Genomic DNA, 18,976 nt, shown 5'->3' on the forward strand with positions numbered 1-18,976 from the left:
TCATGGAATCTGCTATTTTTTTTAATTAAAATCATTGTTTTTATTCAACATGCACCGGTAATAGTATGTCGTAAAAAACATTCAGAAGTGAAAGTTGATAATCTTTCCGTATTTTTATTTGCAATTTGTTTTTCTAACTGTCACTTAAACATTCCAGTAACAAGAAAGTAGGTAGATGAGATGATAAAATACATCAGTTACGAAAAGTTAACTGTAGATTGATAATTGCTACGAATTTGATCATTTGATGTTCAGAGTGTGCATGTTTGACCTTTTTAGTTTTTGACAGCATGATTTACAGACCGGTATCAAACACTGGCTTAGGTACAGACTGCAGGATTTTTAATTAAAAAAAAATGTTTTTTTTTTTTGCAATGAATATTAAAATTTTCTATTTTCATACCACATACTTAACATTACAATACTTGTCTTGAAATTTTTCTGATGAAATTATCAATATAAAGTACGTAGCAATACCACCGCTAGAGCTACACAATACACCTTATCGCTATTCCCGGCTGACCCGTCCGCTTGAACTTTTGACGTCAACAACAATCACTTTTCCATTGTGGCGTCAGACATTTTGTTTTATGACGTCAAAATTTTACGGGAACCTGTGTGATTTCCAGCAATGGCGGACAAATAGCGATAAGGTGTATACAACATCCATAGCTAGAGGACACACAACACTATTTCTTGTACCGTATGCCAGAACTTCAACATACAGGCATTCCTTCTTTCCAGACAGCATACAGATATGGCCTTCCACAACCTTTGGTGGATAGTACCTAACTAGATGCTTTCAAGCAGGGGGTACTGAGCTGTAGTATCCCTTAATCGCACCATCAGACTGTTTTTAACTTGCACCTGTAAATATTTTCTTGCACCTTTGTTGTCACACCCAGCATGGGCAATAGTGCGATAATACTCAATTAGAGGACTGCACTGTATTGGAAGAAGAAAAAGTAAATTTTGTTCTATCATGTCTATAATGACTTTTTTAATGTACTTTTGAATATTGGTTAGGAATGTCTTCTTTGGCAAAGAAAGTTGAATCCAGAGGTTGCAGCTTTATCTGAGTATTTTCATAATAATGATGCAGAGAGCATCTACTACTCATGCTACTGGCACATACAAGTGAAATCAATCAATTCATTTGTAAAGTTAGATATTTTCGCCATGAAAGTATGTCCACCAGACACTATTTCACAGAATTGTGTCCACTGTTATTATGAAATTTTGTCAGGATGATATCTTGTCCTCAGATGTGAAAAGTGTCCTTCAAAGAAAGGACCATATTTCATAGGCTAAGGGTTCCTTCATAGAATGGACAGTATCTTACACAAAACAGTGTCTACTCTCAATACCTATGTATGGGGGTTTTGTCTCTAATAAACATGATAAAACACATGACATGTAAACTTTTAGTTTTTAAATCATACGAAATATCATCACCATGTGTAATTTAACATTAATTTTACAATAAAAACATGCACTTATACACACACAAACAGTAATAGAATTGAGAATGGAAATGGGGAATATGTCAAAGAGACAACAACCCAACTTAAAGGCAGTAAGCAGACAAAGGTGTTGTTCATGAAATGCATTTAAAAATATTTTGTTTAGAACAACAGAAACCCAGATATATATTTATACTATTAAATGAGAAGACCTCATTTTGTGTGTTGCTTCTCTTCCTTCCACAATAAATTAATCATCATGCCTTTGTGTCCTATAGGCATGATATATAGGTACAATGCATAGTCTCATTTATCATTTATTTATCATCCTTGCTTATGATTATTCAGTTTGGGTTATTTTGGGAGGAAAATAAACATGATAAAGGTGTCCAGATATTGTTTTAGACTAGATTTTAAGTACTTTGGGACAGTACAATTATTTTAGAGTTTTTCTGTATACTGTGATCATACATACATGATATATAGTATAAATAAAGTGTATTTGCTATTTACTATCAATTCCAATACTGTTGTTTACTTTCCACCATTTATACATGTTTACCCGTACTACATTTTTGTACATGTTATAGTATGTGTTCATTATATACAGAAAAACAACAAAAAATGGTCTGGAAAAAAGGGGAAGGGCTAAAAAAAATAATTGTCCTGTTCTCAAGTACAATGTACCTATGACTAATGAAACCTTTCCTGTAATTTTCCAGGTACAATTTTTTTTACAAAAAATTATCCTTCAACAGATTACATATGCTCTAAATGCGATTTCTTGGGTGTGTTCTAGTTAAATTGAAAAAAGAATATTAAATTATTAAGACATCATTAACCTCTAGATATTACAATGTATTATGCAGGTCATAGGTTAAAAAACGCTAAACAAGGCCTTAGGCAGCAACCATTTGATTTTTTGAGGGGGCTATGGATTTTTTCAGCCTTATTTTGGCGACAAGTCGAAAACATTATTCTTTCAATTTTAGCATTACATACATGTATAGTGGCAGCTGAGGGTGAAACAAACATTTTTTTTTCTCAAAGTAAAAAACAAATTATTTTTTTCTCCAAAAACTGGAAACAGACTTCTTTCCAAAAAAATCCATAGCCCCCCCCCCCCCCCCCCCCCCCCCAGAAAATCAAATGGTTGCTGCCTTATAATTATTGTGAAGAATAAAATGATTAGAGAGACAACGGAGAGCTAACTAAATAATTCATTATCATTAACAACTCTTTACAGTCTACCATGCACCTGTTATGAATATATTTCACACATATAGTGAATATAAAGCCTCTTTTGTTACATGATAAGTGGTAATCAGGTCATCAATGGATTATTTGGACTTGTCAATCAATAATATAGTTTCTGTTTTACAGGTACATTTTGGTCATTTATTACAGGCTACATGTATATCAAATACAATATAAACATTTTTTGATGAAATAAGAAATTTGAAGGATTATTTTAATTTGTAAAAAATATAGTACAGTGTAGTATATCAAATACAATATAAACATTTTTGAAGGATTATTTTAATTTGTAAAAAATATTAGTTATATTTTTTACAAATTCAAATAATCCTTCAAATTTCTTATTTTATCAAAAAATGTTTATGTTGTATTTGATATACATGTAGCCTGTACACGTGTACATTAGCCATGAAAACTCAATCAATAATAATACAAATTGTACATCATTGTACAAACAGCTATATATGGCTTAGTGCACATGTCAGAAATCTCCTTTTAGTTTTTAGTGTTTAAGCTCTCTTTAAGCATTTAGTATTTAGTCAGGCGCAGGACATTTTAGGGAGAAAAAAAATAGCTACATGTACTAGGGGACATTTGAGCGACAACACTAGAGCCCATTTTTGCATTAGATTAATTCGTTCACCTGTATATTTCGATAGCCCGTTTTAGGGAAAACTTACCTGGTTGAATATTAGTAACTCACTAAGCTTTGGGCAGAAGTTCATTGTATTTTAAAGGGAACAAATAGTGGTCCAGAGTCGTTCCATGACCATTATAATGAGCAATGTTATAGTTGTCATCCAGCTATTTACGTTTTTCTTGATACTATTTTCAAATTGCAAACAACATATACAAAAACACGAAGTATAGACGAATGTGCATCAAAATCTAGACAAGATAAAGAGAAAGAACAGTTTCTAATGCAATTCAACAGTATTGTATGGGGGGTATATCCAGAGCCCATTACGTACGTTCTCTAGGACATAAATTCCAGGCTAGAACGAACTTGTAACATTTGATTAAATCTTTGAGACATTTAGTGCTGTATTTTAATGGACATCATATGTTTTATATTGTGATGTCTTGAGTCTATTAAAGTTTTTCGCTAAAATGGGTTCTACTTTGGCGCTAAAACGTCTGATTTTTTTCGGAACATAGTGATGATTAGTTGAAAAGTTCCAACAGAACATATCAACTAGTTAGAAAGTTACTTTTTGCCAAATTAGTCAAAACCAGAACTAACAAACTAGCCCAAAAGTTCCAACAGAACTTATCAACTAGTCACAAAATTCCATTTTGAGAATTGATGCAAAGACCCACATGAGGAGGGGGTATTCTTCCCTCTCTTGAGGGTACTATGAATACTAAATTTGCATGATAATGCAACTTATTACGTTTTATGTGAGCTATGAAATACAACTTAAATTTTGCTGGGTGAGTTTGTTCTTCCCCCTTAGTACATCAAAATTTAAATACATTTTCATTATTTCCCCAAAAATAAGGTTCCATTCCCCTTTTTTCATTTTTGTCCCCCAAAGAAACCCCTTTCAGTGCGTTGGGTATTCTTGTAAATTAATGATTTACTCTTATTTATAGTGAAACTCATTCTTCTCCCTCTTTCTACAAAAAGGACGAAATATGGTATATTCGGAATGATGTAACTAGTTGTTCTGTTCTGCCATTGTCCCGGGACTTTTCAACTGGCTACTTTTTTCCAGAACTTTTCTGCTGCACTCGGAATAAAACAACCAGTTTGTAAAGTGACATCGAAACAAAATAACTAGTTGAAAAGTTCTGCCAGAACAAAGTAATTACGGAAGATAGTGGCTGTTACATTGTTGCCTATTATAAAGAACTATTTTTCCCCACCATTCTTAATCAAACTGTAAATTGCTGTTGCTTTTGGTGAATTAATTGATCTTGAAGATAAGACTCTTGCAAAATTCTAGATTATCTGAACTGAGTATTTCATTTTTAATTATTTATATATAATTTTAGTGTCTGATAGTGACCAAAATACTAATGCCATCACAGAGGAGCAAAGAAAACAACAGCTAGCAAAATTAAATTTGAATGTGGATGAATCTATAACTGCAAGTGACAGTCAAGCCCATGTGTCTAATAAACAGGTCAATGGCTTTCCAGATAAAACAGGGGACACAAACATTCAAACAGGGGTAATAACAGATAGTGTTAATATATCAGAACAAACAAATAAAAGTGATTCCATAAATTCTAGTCAAGATAAAACTGACACCATTCAGAGTAAAAGTGTGCCTAATGAAATCGTAGAAGACATTGCCGATGACATATCGGATGGAATCGTGAAAGATTTTTCTAAAAATATAGCTACATATGTAACAGAGGTGTGTAAGTTTGATGAACAATACGAGAAAGAACAAATGAATGAATCGTCAGAAACTCAGGATAAAGATTCAGCTAGTTCAAATAGTGAAATAAATGAAAATTCTTCTGAAGAAAAAACAAATGAACCAAATTCAGAACAATCAGAAGGGGCTAAAGAAGAATCAAGTTCAGTTGAAGAGGAAAAAGAAGCCACTCAACCAAATCCAGATATTATCAAGAAAAATGATGTAAACGATAAAACAAAAGAAAAAAAGAATGGCGAGGATGAAGATGGTTACTTAGACTTACTAGGAAATGGTTTATTAAAGAGAAAGGTAAAGATTCTTTTAATGATTAAACTTACTAAATACATGTATATAAAAATTATAAACTAGCTGACTTACATATATGCTAGCAGGTGACTGGTGCAAAGACTTTGCATTCCTTACTTTGCTCTACAATCATGTACCAACTGTCAAAAGCGATATCTAGTGGCCTGGGTGTTCACAATACGATATCTAGTGGCCAGTTGGGTGTTCACAATACATCAAGTCACTTTAAGTCGCTTTCGTCATCAGCAATTTTTCATTTTTACCAAGTCAATGAACATGATGAATCGAAGGATCAATTTTTTTTTATAAGTCATGTAAGTAAAAAAAAAAATAAAAAAAATAATTTATTTATTAAAAAAAAAGAGGTGAATTTAATATAATGTATTACATTGTGTGTTACTGACAGTTTAATGTATATTTTATTTGCCAGGTAATTGAGGGAGAAGATGTTGAAGACATAAAGCCTTATCATGGAGATATAGTGACTATTAACACAAGTGGCAAGTTGGAAGATGGGACTGTTGTTGACACTTTAGAAGACCTGAGTTTTCCTGTTGGTGAAGGAGATGTTATACAAGGTACATGTATTACCTTATAACACTGAGAAATAACTGTGTATAAAAAAACACAATATATCAGCTGTTCTGAGTCTTAGATTGTCATTGGGAGGTTTTAATCAATAACTTGAACAGCCGTTACCTTACATATTTTTTACTCCTGACAGTTAAACATTATTGTAGTGAACTTTTCAAACAAAAAATGTTTAGAATAAATTGTTTTCTACCAACAGAACCTTTGTTAAACAATTAAATAGAGATCAGAAATTGTGAATGTGTCAAACAGACAACAAACCCGACACAGCGGAAGGCAAAATTCTACATCTAAACTTCTGAAGAATGAGTTGTTTGAAAATTATAACTTCAGCATTGTTACTTATATGATATTTCATGAAAATAGAGATTTATTAAAAGAAATATGTCTATTTATTTTAGCATGGGATCTTGGTGTAATGACAACAAAAGTTGGACAGACAATTGAATTAACTACTGATGCAAAATATGCTTATGGAGAACTAGGAAGGTATACAGGAGATATGCACTTTACATTTTTCGCTGGCTGTTTCATTTATCTTTTAACATTTTACATGCATGGATATGTATGAGAAACCATGTTTATATAGCTCACCTTACTTCAAGTTTAACACCTAATGGGCATGGTTTCACTTTTGCAATTAACTTTTGCCTTCTTGCTCACAATTAAAACTACACACCTCAAATCAAAGCAACAAAATTCCATTTATTTCAATCCTGAAATGAAGACTTTACAATTTCCAATTAGACAGATCTTTAAAAAATATTGATTCTATGTGTTCTTAGAAGGTATAATGTCTATTTAATTTCTATCTGATATACATGCTATATAAGTTGAGGGATCTATCAAAATATATAAGAAGATGTGTTATGAGTGCCAATGAGACTCTCTCATCCAAGTCACAATTTGTAAAAGTAAACCATTAAAGCTCAAAGTACGGTCTTAAACACAGAGCCTTGGTTCAATCGAACAGCAAGCTATAAAGGGGCCCAAAAATGACATGTCATTTCAGCCTTACCGTACAAAATTTATTTTTCCAAAAAAATTGCTAATGCTGTTTGCAAATGTCCTCCATTATCAGCCTTTGAAAAATAGTGTCTTTCATAAACTATTAAGGGTCCACAAATGCTGAACACTATCATGATGAAACCTAAAATTTATTTAACAAGTTATCTACACAAATGAATCAAGGCAGTCAAGATTAATCAGCAATAAGACAGGAACCTAACAACTTCATCAAATAAAAAAAAGAGACCTCTATGATCTACAGGCATATAGTGTTACAGTGTTCTCCCAGGCCGTTTTAGCGACGCTATATGTTTTTATCGTGATGCTATAATAATTACCGCGACACTATAATTATTCCCGCGACGCTATAATTATTTTGAAGATGCTTTTTTACTAGTCCTCAATTTTGAAATTTCATCTATTATCTATTATGATCATAAACATTATATCACCTTTAATTGTAATCCCTTTAAGTCGGACACTACAGGCAATTAAGAGATTAAATAGCTAGGTGTTAATTGCCTTCAGGGTGATAACTGTTTGGATGCGAATATCCCAAGCTGACACTTATGACATGACTAATACCACGGCACGTGTCTGCAATTACCAATTTCGACATGGAAAAATGCAATCACAAAACAATTCGAAATCTACATTTTGTATTACGAAATTTGCAAAGATTGGAACGATTTTTATTTTTTTAATAAAAGGTCGTTTATTTGTGCAACTCTCCAAAAATTACTTTCTTTCTCTTCCGAGAGCGAGAATTTTGGTTTAGATCTAAAATAAGTATAATACTTCTTTCAAAAGTTATCATAATTGGCTTAAGTTTATGTTTAATCTATTTAATGCATTAAAAGCGTCTTATTCATTCACAATCTCTTGTCAAACAATGTTTATTCTCGGACTCATTTTCGTAAATTTTTCCACGGCCGCCATTGCACATTTTTGGGAAAAGTACAGGTCGGAACCGGACCAGATATGAAAAAAAATCCGTATTTTCACGATAATGACAACAGATCGAAAAAATATACCAAGAGAAAAAACTAGCATTAACAGACTTAGTATTTGTTAGATAACTTTGTTAAAAATACATATCATTTTGATGTAAAGAAGATAAGAATCAACTGGGACTAATTGATTGAGTGCCATGAAACAATGAATTTCATAAACAAAACAAAAAAAGTTTTTAAATTGATTTTTTTTTAGCTACTTTTGCTACTTTATCTTTACTTAATAATATAAATAGTTAATTTTGTGTACTAGATATTTAGTTTTGTATATATACAGCTTGCACTATAATGAACCATTCATTCATTTGACTTATTGTTGGGTAACTGAAACCACATATTTATTTTTATTTGGCACAAGAGGAAAAAAATAATTCTGTAACTATAAATGAATAAAGAAAACATAAACTGAAACCACTGTTTTTGTGGTTATAGTTTAATTGTATTCTCAGTTATGAATATATAACAATATAAACTAAAACATATAAAGGAAAAAGAGCATCGACGCGACGCGACAAATGACATTAAAAAAATAGTTATTTTTTTTACGCAAAATGTGATGCTATCCAAAATTTCTGGGGAGAACACTGGTGTTAAAAGACTACCGCTCCAAAAAATATAAACAAAGTAAAATGACAGGTCAATATGCATGATATGATAAACTACATAGTATGCAAAACTTTCTACAAAATGTGGTGGTTTAAAAAGTTAACACTTCACAGGGTTTATTTAAGTTTATAGTTTAATAGACCTTATCAATGATATTATATCTGTTCCTATATAATTATTTTATCATGTTTATTGTCATTTGCTATCAATTCCAGGAAACCAGACATTCCTCCAAATGCTACAATTACATACATGATTAAGTTAACCAAGAAGGAAGAGGCTCCTGATATAAATAAACTAGATGTGGATGAGAGATTTAATATGGCGTAAGTCTTTTTAAAATTGGCAAATCAAATATTTTATTCATATCTTGATTGCATGTTGTTATGATATTCTTTATTTGTTCAAGTGATGACGGCAGCTAATTTAGTATTAAGCTATGTATCACTTAGTCCTAGGATAATTGTTGTGACTGTAGAGACGCAGGTACACCCCTGTACTAAGGAATTGGTTATTATTCAATAAAGCACTGGCGGACACATTTGGCTTTAAATCAGTCCCCACAAAGGAAGAATTCAAGGTCACAAATATCTTTATTTAAACATGTTCAAAATAAAACAACAATTTTTCCTGAAACAGGCAATTTACTTGACATATCAACGATTAGGTTTCCTAATTGACACTGAACATTTAAGTTTGACGATTGGCTCAACAATTTCAGTGACAATGTCTTTCCCTTTCTGATTTCATTTTTTAACCACAAATCGAATGTGTATGTAGTCTGCATACTCAGTATGGTGTGTGGCCTCAGTGCTTGGGAAATTTCACAATCAATGGGGACATATAGTAGGATAATTTTGGATGCTAAAAAAATATGGATGCAAGTATTGCTATAGTATATACATGTACTAGGAAATATTTTTTCTTATAGGGAAAAGAAAAGAGAAAGAGGCAATGAAGTTTTTGGAAGAAATGATTATGCAGGTGCAATTAATTCATACAATAAGTAAGTTATATTAAGTTCACATTATGTAAACAATATAGTCGGCTATGAATGAAAATAGTTTTAATATATAAGTTAATCTAATGCAATTATTTTGTATCACTGGTTTTGATTGGATAACAACAAGTGTAAAATCCTATATCAACCTGTCTGTAGCTAAGGGAATTCTGGAAATGTATTGATGTGTTATTTCTACAACAATAAAAAAAACCTCACATTCTTCTTTTTAATCAATTTTGTAACATTCGGGGGTACAGGTAAATGCCTAGTGTTTACATTTAACGCCGAAAGCATAAATATGAAGTCAACTGCTGTTAAAGAAGATAACAACATTTAGTGGAATTTTTGTTTCAGGAAATTTTACACAGAAATAATGATTAAAATAGACACTTATTCTGCATAAGAATAGAGATTACCATATTGTATTTGAAGTTTGGCCTACATAATTCTTAGTATAACAACTGTCTGTTTATCAGCTCTGCTAAATGTCACTAGGTTTACTCAGTTTGCGCCAGTAAAACCCACATTTTATGTAGGCCAATTATGATTTTCAAGATTTTATTTAATACATCAAATAAAGTCAATTTTTAAGTGAAAGTTAAAAAAAACCCACACAAATGTGATCTTAAATTAAAATGATATTTTTTCTGAGGTAAAAAAAAATAATAACAAAATAGCAAGCATATATAAAAAATATTCTTAGCTTTTATATCTTGATTTTTTATAACAGGGCAATAAAGATTTTGGAATCGGGGTCATTACAAGGTACTCCTACCAAACTCCAAGACCTAGCAGACTGTAGATTAAAGTGTTGTAATAACATGGCAGCCTGCCAACTCAAGGTAACATATAACAGTCTGTCCATTATGTGAAAAATTGTTTAAATTAAACACAGCAAATATTTACTATAAATATGGTCATATAAGAAAAATGTATCATCTACCTTAATGTACATTATCAACTTCTGAAATATATGTCCTTTATAATCAGCTCATCAAATGTATTTAAGGTTATACATTTTAATTCATGTGTAAAAGAATAAAATTATTATACATCAGAATTACCTGGAGGTTAAGAATTGTCAAAAGCAGAAAAAGCTAAAATTACAGTTTGAAATGTTTTTTAAAATTTTGTTTATTGTTTTACAAGTCATGCCAAATATGGCATATGAACACAGTCATTTATAAGTTTGCCATCTGATTGGCAATAATAAAACATCTCTTTATTTTTTGTAATTTTTTTGAGACAAAAACCCAACAACACACATTCTTTGGGTTATTATTTTTTACAGTATCATGTGATTACATCTTTTATAGATTTAAGCTATTTTGTATACAATTGTCGTCACATTTTTACTGTCAGAGTTCAATTGTGTTGTCTGGATGCATATATTTAGAGTATATTCAAAGTTATCTTTGATGCCATTTGTTTTGTAGGTAGAAGCGTATGATGCAGCAATGAAATCCTGTCAGGCAGTGTTAGATTTACAGCCAGAAAATGTCAAAGCTCTTTTCCGACTTGGAAAGGTAATCAGAGTTAATTTCAAATTCAAAACAGTATTATTTTAGAAATACTTTACTGATGTTTAAAGTCATAAATAAAAGGAGATGTAGGTTATACAACAATGAGACAGTAAATCTAATGATATAAAAATACTTTCAATCATCTAGATAAAAACAGTTGTCTTTTAAAATGATGTGTGAAGGTCTTAATTTTCCTTATCTAGACAATTCTACAATAATTTAAACAGATACAGCAACAATTTGTCATAGTTTCCACTTGACAAAAACAATTCAATCATTACGAAAGACAAAAAAATGTTCTCAAAATTCATTCTGTTCACATAATTATTACAGATGGAGGACATATAAAGTATGAAACAAAAAAATAATTCACATAATATCTCTTTAAAGTCAACTTTACTCATAAGGAAAGTATGATTGTCATTTAATTATTTACATTACAGGCCCATACAGCAAAAGGTAATACAAAAGAAGGGATCCAGTACTTACAGAAAGCCTTTAGACTAGAGCCAGAATCTAAGGTAAGAGACCTATCTACACATACTTTTATCAGTGCATGGGAATAGATTGTGGGAGGTTTGTTATTGTACTATAATTTATTTTTGGATGTTACATGTCTTCTGATTGGCTGACGTTATTTTGTTATATCAGCCCATAGACATAATTTAGTCATGTGACCGTGACGTCATCATCGTTTTTTCATGGTTTTCTACGGTTTAAAATGGAATTTAGAATTAAATTATAAGAAATGACTGTAATATTTTTCTGTCTATTCGAAATAACATTAAATATGTGGTGCACACTGTTAAATAACCCGATACGCACATTTCTGATTGTACTGTTACAATAGAAATTTGAGAGATTTCTGCTGTACTGTAACATAATAAATTTAGGATGTTTCTAATTGTATCTATAATACTAAAATAATGAGGTCCAATTTGTCAGCCGTCATGGGGTAAAAACAACAAATCAAAGAATTCAACTTTATATATAGCTAATATAGGACAATGGTGTTGATTAAAAATTACACCACTCCAGATTCTTTTGCTTTCCCAATAATTAATATTGCCAATAATTAGCAAGTTCTGAGTCGAATCTGATACCGATACCAATAGTATATTTACATTTTACCAATACCTTATCTGTACGTTCCGCATCTGACAGGCGCACCACCAAACTGTGTATTTAGGATTTGCTATATACACAGGTCATAATCACAGGGATGACATTACTAAATTCTATCATTGTCACATTGTTTCCTATTGTAGTATTTTAATCAGTATGACTGTAAAAGATGACAATACGAACACTAAAAATCTAGACTTAAAATAAGGCATATAGGTACAGTTTCCAATTTGATATGCAGGCATGACGCCAAACAGAGAAACAAAGAATTTAACTTTAATTAAATAAAAAATTACTCCATTACAGGCCCTATTGTTTTTCAAATAATGAATATTACCAATAACTGATAAGTCAACGGTTTCAAACAGAAAGTTTTTGAAAGTAGAGAAAATTGTGCATCTTATAATCAGCATGACTTTATCAGATGACAATATGAATACTAAATATCCAGGCTGAAATAAGGCTTACACATAGTTATATACTTTAATTCAGTCACGGACCAGCGATTTCACGGGTGTGTTCTAGTTGAATATAAGAATTGAGGAGATTTCTGTTGTACTGTAACATAGAAAATTTACAGTTTTGTTAATACTTGTCATTAATTTATTAAAGGAGAAATACACATTTACATTGCTTACAATCATAATGAAATTAATGTATACTGTAAACCAACTTATTTTCGCGAGCGATTTATTTTCGCGACTTTCGCGAGTAGAAAAATAACGCAAATATAGATCGTCGCGAATATGTCAATATTTGATCTTTCCTTAATAAACCTCATTAAGTAAATCAGATAATCGCGAAATTAAATAGCTGCGAAGTGGTCAACAAAGGGTAAAACGCGAAATAAAGTATCCGCGAAAATAAGTTGGTTTACAGTATTCCCAATTTCCATATTCTAGTTGGCTATTTTGATTTGTTTAAATTGATGATGAAATTATGTCTACGCGAAATTACTTTCATACTTGATTTTAATTATGTTCTTTTTCCTATTATTTGAGACGGCAAAATAAAAATTAATTGTTTCTTTTTAAAAAAAAAATAAAAGTAATGCCAAAGAGAATTAGATAATTTGAGGATTGGTTGTTACCCTCAAGTATTCAGTTTGTAAAATCAATTGTTTTATGATTTTTTTTCAACCAAAAATAATAGCGTTAATAAAAAGAGTAAAGATGTAATATTGTTTTAAGATTAGTTGTAGATCAACTAAATGCACTGAGACGTGTTTATGAAGAAAGAAATTTTATCTATCATACTTATAAACAAGAACATTTATTTTTTATAGGTTATTAAACAAGAAATCAAGAAATTATCTCAGAAAATCAGTAAAGAAACAGAGTTAGAGAAAAATATGTATAAAAAAATGTTAGGGACAAAAACAACAGCAGCAGCAGCAGCATCAGCGACAACCAACCCACATCAGGTTAATATATTTATTATTCATTTTATCTTGTATGTAATGCCTAACAGTCAAAGGTTTGCTATTTATAATTTACACTGGGTTGTCTTTGGTTAAAATATTATGACCAATATAAAAAAATAAGAGCATGTGTGTATGATTTCCAATGAGACAACTCTCCACCACAGTCTCAATGAGGTAGACATAAGATGTGAAAGGGCATTGTAGGACCTTAAACAATGAGCAACAACACAGCAAGCTATTTAAGGCCCCAAAATGACAGATATGAATGTTAACAAATTGTCTTATATTGTTTTAAAGTGGGGGTAAATTTCTTTATAGCTGTCCTTAATCATCTTAATGCATTGAAAAAATACATTGATCAATGGTCAACATGAAAAATAATTAAAAGAACTTACTAGGGGGTCTCATTGGGGGGTTCCGATCCCGGATCCCGCTTACTGTTTTGTCAGATTCCCGTATCCCGCTTACACTATGTACATAAGCAATTCTCATTTTTTTGTCATTTCCCGGGTCCCGCAAGACCTAATTTCCCGTTTTCACGCCACAATAATTTGACTTTCACGTGTCACGCTTACAAAAAATCGGCAATCCCGCGTCACGCTTAGACCCCAATGAGACCCACTTACTAGGGATATGAAAAAATGATATGTTAAAGTCTTTTTATACGACCGCAAAAAATGTTTTGGATCGTATAATGGTATGATGTTGTCATCTGCGTCGTCCAATGACACATTTGGTTTTCCAGACAATAACTTAAGTTTAAGTGAATGGCTCCCTACTACAAAAGGAAGGTTGGGATTGATTTGGGGGATGATGGTTCAAATCTTTTTTGGAATTAGGGCCTCAAAATGGGCCCAAAACAATAATTTTTCTACTTTCAGGATATCAACTTGTGTTTAAGTATTTCAATTGCTCTCAAATTATACCACAATGTTTATTACCTCAGGTAGAAGGTTTGGATTGCTTTTGGGGGTTGTGGTTCCAAAGGTTTATAAATTAGGGGCCAAAAAAAGGTGCCAACATTAGCATTTTTGTAGTTTTCAGTCAATAACTGGTGTTTAAGTGTATGAATCTCTCTGAAATTATACAACAAGTTTTCATACTACAAAGGGATGGTTATTGGGATTATGGCTCAAATCATTTAGCAATTAGGGGCAAAAAAGGGGTTAAACAAGGGTTTTTCTCTTAAAAGCACAATTTAGACAATTTTCAAGCAGTGTAAGGGAGGTAAGCCAATTCCATTTAAAGAATACTGTTAATTATATGTGTGATGACCTCCCTTACACTGCTTGAAAATTATGTATTAAGAAATGATGATTAGACATTTTAGAAGTTATTAATTAATATTAATTATAACCATGACTGTTTGTTATTTTAATTTTAATATTTTATGATGTATTTAAATGAGTAGTTATTGTTGCAAACTATTTTTGAGGGGATTAATATTCAACAGCATAGTTTATATATATATTACTCAATAGCAAAACATTTTTTTTAGGTTCATTAGACCATATTCATTCTGTGTCAGAAACCTATGCTGTGTCAACTATTTAATCACAATCCAAATTCAGAGCTGTATCAAGCTTGAATGTTGTGTCCATACTTGCCCCAAATGTTCAGGGTTCAACCTCTGTGGTCGTATAAAGCTGCGCCCTGCAGAACACTTGGTTCTTTATATAAATTCAAAAAGTCCACCTTCTATTCATGTCTAGCAGTGTTAAAGTGTGAATGTCTAATTCCTGTACTAAAAGTATTTGCAAAAACAAAATATTAGTACAAAAACTATCCCAATTAAAAAAAATCTTGATAATCTTAAGTACATTATTTACTTGTATTCCTGTTATGAGCATTCGTTTTTGTTTCAGAAATCTTGGAAGTGGGCAGTGTTAGGTGGAGGAGTAGCGGCTGTGGTGGCAGCAGGACTGGCGGCATACAGATATGGACATCACTAATGATCACTTCATTAAGCATCTCAAATCTCTCAAATCTTTATCTCTGACAGTCATTGTTTTTTTTATATATCATTTTTTTTAATCATTTTGAAGACAAATGAGGCACTTAGTTTTCAGGCATTCTCTCATCTTGAATCTTCTATTGGTATTCTTCTCTCGACCTCATTTTTTTGTGGTTGTGAATAAAATAGTGTTGGTTATTAGAATGTTAATGAGGGCCTTTACAAAATATGACACCTTTACTGTACACTATTTAGTTTTCAATGTGATGTATACAAAAACAAGCAAAGAACCATAATTACTGAGGAAGTTGTTTTTTATAGTAATTCTTCTTCACGTAATAATACTTGACCTATAATATTGGGATTTAAAAGAAAGTGGCATTTGTTATCTAGTTTATGTTAAGGACTAAGGAGTCATATAAATTCATATTTTATCTTTCTTTTAGAAAAAAATGTCCTATATGATAGTTGCCAAGATTGGTGTTCATTTAGTACATATACAGGATGTTTGGATAAACAACAACATTTCAATCATAAAGTGGAGACAGTCTGTAAAACCTTGAGATCATTTGGGGCCAAATTTATATGCATTACTTCTTTTTTTGAAGAACAGTATGTTACAATTTAAGATTTTTATCTGATGTGTAAATGTTTCATGTTGGAATCATTTTTTTTGTTATATTTAAAAGCATTTGTTTTTTTAGTAGATGTTTGAAAACTAACAGTATATAAGGAAATCCTTTAATATATTTACATATTTTATAAAAATTCACTGTGAAATACCAATAATACATTTATATTTGACTTTCATGTCATCTATTTATAGTGTGTAGGAAGAAAAACATCTATTAAAATAATACCATCTGTATGTCGAAAATATTGGTAAGGGGTTCAGTTTTTACTTTTATCTCCCCTTGTGTATTTTTATACTTCGAGATGATCAAAATCAAAGACAAATAATGCCTGAACATATTAAACCTCACAGAACAGGTTTTACATTATTTATCATAATATTCTAAAAACACCAACATAAACCACATAACAGTAGTCTTTAATCATTTTGATAAGAAATTAATTTCAGAGAATAGGTTGATGGCCTGAAAGCTTAATTTCATTACTTTTATCATTAATTTAATAATTTAGTACTTTTGATAAACTGATTTGAAGAATAAGATCAAAACTTTCATTTCTTTGCTATTACACTCTACTGCTTTGGTATATATCCAGCATGTGATTGCACCTTTTATAGATATTCTCATCTTGTTAAATGAACTCTTTAAGTATGTCTCTTAAAGTGTTGAATAAGCTTGACATCTTTATTATTCAGTATCAAAACTCTATTGATATGAATAAAGAATTATACCAATTATAAGGGAGATAATTCAGGATTGCAATTAAAAATAATTTTGCCCAAAAAAAATTGACTCTTATTGACTTATTCCTGTCTTTCTTTAATGTGACTTATTGATTATTTTATTACTTTTTGCTGTGCTAGAACATTAATTTCAGATTGAAAATTGCTAGAACTTATTTTTTTATGTGAGTCTGTTAAGCATGTTACATGGTATCTTTTTTTATTCTTTTTTCGAAGTAAATGAAGATTGTTGACAAGAAGCTTTTAGAAAATGACTCAAATAAATATGAACAGTTGTTTTTCCATTGTAATAAAAATGAAGTCTGTACTATATATTTCATGTTGTTTGTTTCCTCTACTAGTAATGAACGAATTGGTTTCTGGCTGAATGTGTCATGCATAATAATGAAAGTTATACATTTTAGCAATAATATCTTTAATATATTGTTTAATATGTGATTAATTCAACTATTAATATTATCATGATTTTGTAAAGATGTATGTGAATACAAAACAAAATAAAATAAATCAGAAAATAAACCTAATTTTGATGTAGATTGTAGTTAGTTGTATTTTTGTATTTGTTCCCTTCAAAATCTAAAAAGTTGAAAGATTTTCATTTCTTCAAAATATTTGATAGCATTACAGAAAGTCTGGTAATCTCACAAAGAATCAAAGTTGAACTTCAGTTACACTACAGAATTCGTATTACTGAATATAAAAGATTTAGGGTACATGTGTTTAAGACATCAACTCAATATGAATAAAAAGTAAATCACAGGTCTATGAGAGGTCCTCAATGAGCAACAGTTGTTGATACCAGATATCAAACTCTAATTATTACCCTGTTTTCCATATAACCAAGTGTCCCTTTTATTTCCTTGATCAAGTTAGTGGTCATTCTGTTGGTAGCTACATTTTGTGTGGTATAATTAAATATCATGGTCTAAATAGACAAATGGTGAGGTTTATGGGCATGTAAAACTGACTTTACTACACCACTCCGGTATTATAATACCTATATCATAGATCTGTCGTTCATTGTTTGTCTTAGTTTGTATGTCTTCTTTCTCAATAGAGTCTGTTATTGATGGTACCGTAGGGCATGGTAAAGGTGTCCAATACTTTTGTGATTCCTGGTTTCCTTTTTATGTGTTAAGAAACAGTTAGGTGCTAATAGAATTTCAAGAATATTCTGCTTCATGACCAGCTACACAACTTTTTTAGAAGCTAATTGTATGTGTTTCAATATTTTTTGCTATAAAACTGCAACAACCAGATATGGTATAAATTAACCAGGGTCTTCAATCTATTGGCTATCAAGTAAGTTTTGTAAATTGAAACCATAATGAGGCTTATATTTTGTATCAATATATATAATATTTCCAACACTCAAAATCAAGGCAACACATCACGATTAATTGTATCTGATCAGCCTAAATAGTGTTAAATTATAAAAAAAAACAACATACAAATATATGACCGATGATATTACATAAAAGCTAGCATGGTTTTAGCATTAATTCCTGGTCATTGTGACAGAAACAAAATTTACAGTTTGGACAGGTCTGCACTATCTCCAGGCCTTTCATGTATTAGAAAAAGTGTGGTTATTTTTCTAAAGAAAACATGAAAACACGGGGCCTTTTATAGCTGACTATGCGGTATGGGCTTTGCTCATTGTTGAAGGCCGTACGGTGACCTATAGTTATTAATGTCTGTGTCATTTTGGTCTTTTGTGGATAGTTGTCTCATTGGCAATCATACCACATCTTCTTTTTTATATGATACATATTATGCTTGTGTGGTTGAATTTAAAAAGTTATTTGTTCAAGAAATCCACTGTAATCGGGTCAGAAAATATACAGTGTTTGTGCAAGTTGATTACAAAAGGATATAAAATGTAATCAAGCTTAATGCATGCGTTACAAAGTTGTAAAGTTAAGCTTTTGTTGTTGTTTAGTTTTCTATTAAACAC

General features: G+C 31.0%; 1 protein-coding gene across 1 annotated transcript; it reads left to right on the forward strand.

The window, feature by feature from the left end:
* The first annotated feature begins 53 nt into the window (after positions 1-53).
* Positions 54-17,553, forward strand: LOC139521010 (peptidyl-prolyl cis-trans isomerase FKBP8-like). The gene is made up of 11 exons (XM_071314158.1): positions 54-167; positions 4,719-5,401; positions 5,829-5,976; positions 6,391-6,478; positions 8,832-8,942; positions 9,548-9,622; positions 10,350-10,461; positions 11,056-11,145; positions 11,586-11,663; positions 13,553-13,690; positions 15,556-17,553. Coding segments are annotated over exons 1-11 (1,611 nt in total). The 5' UTR covers positions 54-166; the 3' UTR covers positions 15,643-17,553.
* The last annotated feature ends 1,423 nt before the right edge of the window (positions 17,554-18,976 follow it).

Source organism: Mytilus edulis, chromosome 4, assembly GCF_963676685.1.
Source record: "Mytilus edulis chromosome 4, xbMytEdul2.2, whole genome shotgun sequence".
Lineage (NCBI taxonomy): Eukaryota > Metazoa > Mollusca > Bivalvia > Mytilida > Mytilidae > Mytilus > Mytilus edulis.